The sequence below is a fragment of the Cyprinodon variegatus genome, unplaced genomic scaffold, assembly GCF_000732505.1.
Source record: "Cyprinodon variegatus isolate N-32 unplaced genomic scaffold, C_variegatus-1.0 Scaffold2076, whole genome shotgun sequence".
Classification (NCBI taxonomy): Eukaryota; Metazoa; Chordata; class Actinopteri; order Cyprinodontiformes; family Cyprinodontidae; genus Cyprinodon; species Cyprinodon variegatus.
The window spans coordinates 34,061-39,401 of NW_015152529.1; the positions used below are offsets into that span (position 1 = coordinate 34,061).

General features: G+C 49.9%; 1 protein-coding gene across 1 annotated transcript in view; it reads right to left on the reverse strand.

Annotated features, from left to right (window-relative positions):
* Window positions 1–5,341, reverse strand: part of LOC107105121 (poly(U)-binding-splicing factor PUF60-like) — a 16,060-nt gene that overhangs the window by 6,776 nt on the left and 3,943 nt on the right. Inside the window, exons 2-3 of the mRNA XM_015405235.1 lie at window positions 3,573–3,659; window positions 3,446–3,496 (exon numbers count right to left, since the gene is read on the reverse strand). Coding sequence (XP_015260721.1) covers window positions 3,446–3,496; window positions 3,573–3,659 — 138 coding nt within the window. The remainder of the gene's footprint in view (window positions 1–3,445; window positions 3,497–3,572; window positions 3,660–5,341) is intronic.

Consider the following 5,341-nt stretch of genomic DNA (forward strand, 5'->3'; position numbering starts at 1 on the left):
GGCTAACGTCCGCCCGTCTGCAGCGGCCAGGGCTAACGTCAGCCCGTCTGCAGCGGCCAGGGCTAACGTCAGCCCGTCTGCAGCGGCCAGGGCTAACGTCAGCCCGTCTGCAGCGACCAGGGCTAACGTCAGCCCGTCTGCAGCGGCCAGGGCTAACGTCGCCCCGTCTGCAGTGGCCAGGGCTAACGTCGCCCCGTCTGCAGTGGCCAGGGCTAACGTCAGACCGTCTGCAGCGGCCGTCTCTCAGTGTGTGTGAAGTACCGCTGGCTCTGACAGAGGTTTGATTGTTTAATTTGGCAAAATGTTCATTTGATTTGTGTTTATTTGACCGTTTTCATTATTATTCCTCCACTAAATGAAAAAAGTCATAATTTATTTTTATCTAGGGTTCAGGTTTTCTTTCCAACCAAGCAATCGCACACCAAGCTCGTCATCTCATCAACAGAGTGCAATCTGAACACGATGACTTGATGAGATGAATGGAGTCACCCCTGATCAAAGACTATTAATAACAGGAGGTGAAATGCAGCTCCAAACTAGCTTTGAATGTGGTGATGTCATCAGTACACTTCTGTTCCAATTGACCCAGATTTATGCTGCATGCTCCCGTTCTCCCCCGAGTCCAGACTTTCCTTGGTTCTTGTCAAGAACATACTTGAAGAGGACACGAGTCCGTACTCGTGTTCTTGTGAACTGAGAAACAGTCTCTCTCTCCTCAAGTGGAATCCACTCCCAGTAGTCTGGGAGGAAAACTAGGTGGTCACATTCTGATGCTCTTACCATTCAATAGATCGGATCAGATTAGAGAGGATTGTGTAAAAGTGAAGGCGGCCTGTGGCTGATATTTGACCATCTCCTGGACATAGCAGCGATAAACGCCTTGGTTTAGTTCAGGAGCTGTTTGAACGTCACCGTCTGACACAGAGATTTTATCCTTGAACTGGTAAAACGTTGCGTGCCGACAACATGCAGGTTACAGCCTCCGCAGCTGAACAGCAGCTTTGGAGAGACAAAGAAAACTAAAAAACACTCCTATGATGTTTGTCATTAATTTGGAAATGTTCAGTGGAAGTAATCAATTTCTGTAAATAAAATAGCAATTCCAAACTTTCAACCTGTGTAATAAAACAGTCTGATTTATTTTACTGATTTATTTTAATACAAATTTAGAACACAAAACCCTATAGTACAGCCTTTAAAGAATGTATATTAGACCTATTTTTTAATATTGTCCTATTTTCCTTATTGTCTACATATCCACAATAGGTTTATATGATTCCCTAGATGATGATTATGATTCACCATTTCAGTCGATGACATCACCACTACTCATGCGTTCCAATGGGAAAAATGTCACCTGTCAAACTGACGGACAGTGGGAGCTCTAGGATCAGAATTCTGGAAGTCCTAGTGTAAAAAAGTAACCCATCTAGACTACAGCACGGCTCTCTAGGTAACTCCCGGCCTGTTCTGGGCCCTTTTCCGGGCCTGCTCACGGACTGCTCTAAGCCTGCTCTCGGACTGCTCTAAGCCTGCTCTCGGACTGCTCTAAGCCTGCTCTCGGACTGCTCTAAGCCTGCTCTCTGCCTGTGTTCTAAGCCTGCTCTCGGCCTGTGTTCTAAGCCTGCTCTCGGCCTGTTCTAAGCCTGCTCTAAGCCTGCTCTCTGCTTGTTCTAAGCCTTCTCTCGGGCCTGTTGTAAGCTTGCTCTAAGNTCTAAGCCTGCTCTCGGCCTGTTCTAAGCCTGCTCTAAGCCTGCTCTCTGCTTGTTCTAAGCCTTCTCTCGGGCCTGTTGTAAGCTTGCTCTAAGCCTGCTCTCGGCCTGTTCTAAGCCTGTTCTTGACCTATTCTAAGCCGGCTCTAAGCCTGTTCTAAGCCTGCTCTCGGCCTGTGCTAAACCTGCTCTAGGCCTATTCTAAGCCTGCTCTTGGCCTGTTCTAAGCCTGCTCTCTGCTTGTTCTAAGCTTTCTCTCAGGCCTGTTCTAAGCCTGTCCTAAGCCTGTTCTAGGCCTGCTCTCTGCCTGTTCTAAGCCTTTTCTAAGCCGGCTCTCAGCCTGTGTTCTAAGCCTCCTCTCAGCCTTTTTTTACCCTGCTCTCGGCCTGTTCTAAGCCTCTTCTAAGCCTGCTCTCGGCCTGTTCTAAGCCTGCTCTCTGCTTGTTCTAAGCTTTCTCTCGGGCCTATTCTAAGCCTGTCCTAAGCCTGTTCTAAGCCTTTTCTAAGCCGGCTCTCAGCCTGTGTTCTAAGCCTCCTCTCTGCCTTTTTTAAGCCTGCTCTCAACCTGTTTTAAGCCTGCTCTAAGCCTGCGCTTAGCCTGCTCTTTGCCTGTTCTAAGCCTGTCCTAAGCCTGTTCTAAGCCTGTCCTAAGCCTGTTCTAAGCCTGCTCTCGGCCTGTTCTAAGCCTGCTCTCGGCCTGTTCTAAGCCTGCTCTCGGCCTGTTCTAAGCCTGCTCTCGGCCTGTTCTAAGCCTGCTCTAAGTTTGCTCTTGGCCTGTTCTAAGCCTGCTCTCTGCTTGTTCTAAGCTTTCTCTTGGGTCTGTTCTAAGCCTGTTCTAAGCCTGCTCTCGGCCTGTTCTAAACCTTTTCTAAGCCGGCTCTCAGCCTATGTTCTAAGCCTCCTCTCTGCATTTTTTAAGCCTGCTCTCAGCCTGTTCTTAGCCTGCTCTTGGCCTGTTCTAAGCTTTCGCTCGGCCTGTTCTAAGCCTGCTCTCGGCCTGTTCTAAGCCTGCTCTCGGCCTGTTCTAAGCCTGCTCTCGGCCTGTTTTAAGCCTGCTCTAAGTTTGCTCTTGGCCTGTTTTAAGCCTGCTCTCTGCTTGTTCTAAGCTTTCTCTCGGGTCTGTTCTAAGCCTGTTCTAAGCCTGCTCTCGGCCTGTTCTAAACCTTTTCTAAGCCGGCTCTCGGCCTGCTCTAAACCTTTTCTAAGCCGGCTCTCAGCCTGTGTTCTAAGCCTCCTCTCTGCATTTTTTAAGCCTGCTCTCAGCCTGTTCTAAGCCTGCTCTCAGCCTGTTCTAAGCCTGCTCTAAGCCTGTTCTAAGCCTGTTCTAAGCCTGCTCTAAGCCTGTTCTAAGCCTGTTCTAAGCCTGCTCTTGGCCTGTTCTAAGCCTGCTCTCTGCCTGTTCTAAGCTTTCGCTCGGCCTTTTCTAAGCCTGCTCTCGGCCTGTTCTAAGCCTGCTCTCGGCCTGTTCTAAGCCTGCTCTCGGCCTGTTCTAAGCCTGCTCTCAGCCTCCTGCTGGCTGTCCCGAGGCATGTTGCTGCGGCAGCTGTGAAACGCGTCTCCTTGGATAAGAAGGTCCTTTTCCCCTTGGTCTCCAACACAACATTAGTTGTTTGTTTCTTCCCCTCAAGAATCAGCTGAGTTCTTGGTTTTAATGTCTGGTTTAATTCTGGTCTACAGTCGGTTGGTTTGAACTGAACTGGATTTGGATGTTCCCCTATGGGCGCAATACGTACCGACTGCAGAGGAGACAGAGCATCTCCTAAACCCATGGTCAGAGGAGCCATCTGGAAGACAAGAACAGACGTCTGTGAGACCGCAGGGTTCCCTGACATGGTGACCTGCTGCATTATCGGCTGGTACCTGTAAGCTGGTGAGCTGCTGCTGCTGCACAAGCGTCTGTTTTACCAGAACACTCTTGATGCTCTGCTCCATTGCATACTTCTTGGCCTACAGAGAAAACACAGAACATTCTGAGAACACAGCACCATTCCAGAGCTGCCTGATGTTCTGCAGTCCATGGTGGAACAGAAGGGCCAGAGACTGAACTGATCCAACACTTCACTAAAGGTTCCACAGGTTCCAGCAGTTCTACTGGTTCCAAATACACCGCTACAGGTTCAATAACTGTTCTAAAGGTTCCAAATACACCGCTAAAGGTTCCATAACTGTTCTACAGGTTCCAAATACACCACTACAGGTTCAATAACTGTTCTAAAGGTTCCAAATACACCGCTAAAGGTTCCATAACTGTTCTACAGGTTCCAAATACACCGCTACGGGTTCCATAACTGTTCTACAGGTTCCAAATACACNGGTAACCGATGAAGGGTTCTCTGACCCGCTGACTCTGATTGGGTCACCTATGTACGGTCCTCTGACCCGTTCCCTTTAATCGGGTAACCGATGAAGGGTTCTCTGACCCATTGACTCTAATCGGGTCACAGATGAAGGGTTCTCTGACCCATTGACTCTAATCGGGTCACCAATGAACGGTTCCCTGACCCGTTGACTCTAATCGGGTCACCGATGAAGGATTCCCTGACCCGTTCCCTCTAATCGGGTCACCGATGAATGATCCTCTGACCCGTTGACTCTTATCGGGTCACCGATGAAGGGTTCTCTGACCCATTGACTCTAATCGGGTCACCGATGAACGGTTCCCTGACCCGTTTACTCTAATCGGGTCACCGATGAAGGGTTCCCTGACCCGTTCCCTCTAATCGGGTCACCGATGAATGATCCTCTGACCCGTTGACTCTTATCGGGTCACCGATGAAGGGTTTTCTGACCCGTTGACTCTAATCGGGTCACCGCTGAACTGTCCTCTGACCCGTTCCTTTTAATCTGGTCACCGATGAACGGTTCCCTGATCCGTTCCCTCTAATCAAGTCACAAATGAACGGTTATCTGACCCCTTGACTCTAATGGGGTCACCGATGTGCGGTCCTTTGACCCGCACTCTCTAATCCGGTAAAAGATTAAGGGTTCTCTGACCCGTTGACTGATCTGAAACCGATGTACGGTCCTCTGACCTGTTCCCTTTAATCTGATAACCGATAAAGGGCCCTCTGACCCATTGACTCTAATCGGGTCACTGATGTACGGTCCTCTGACCCGCACCCTCTAATCAGTTAACCGATAAAGGGTTCTCTGACCCCTTCCCTCTAATCGGGTCACTGATGAACGATTCTTTGATCCGTTCCCTCTAACCGGGTTACCGATGAACGGTTCCCTGACCCATTCCCTCAAATCGGGTCATCGATGATCAGTCCTCTGACCCGTTGACTCTAATCAGGTCACCGATGAACGGTTCTCTGACCCGTTCCCTCTAATCGGGTCACCGATGAATGGTCCTCTGACCCGTTGATTCTAATCGGGTCACCGATGAACGGTTCCCCAACCCGTTCCCTCTAATCGGGTCACCGATGAATGGTCCTCTGACCCGTTGACTCTAATCGGGTCCCCGAGCAACGGTTCCCCAACCCGTTCCCTCTAATCGGGTCACCGATGAATGGTCCTCTGACCCGTTGACTCTAATCGGGTCCCCGATGAACGGTTCCCCAACCCGTTCCCTCTAATCGGGTCACCGATGAATGGTCCTCTGACCCGTTGACTCTAATCGGGTCCCC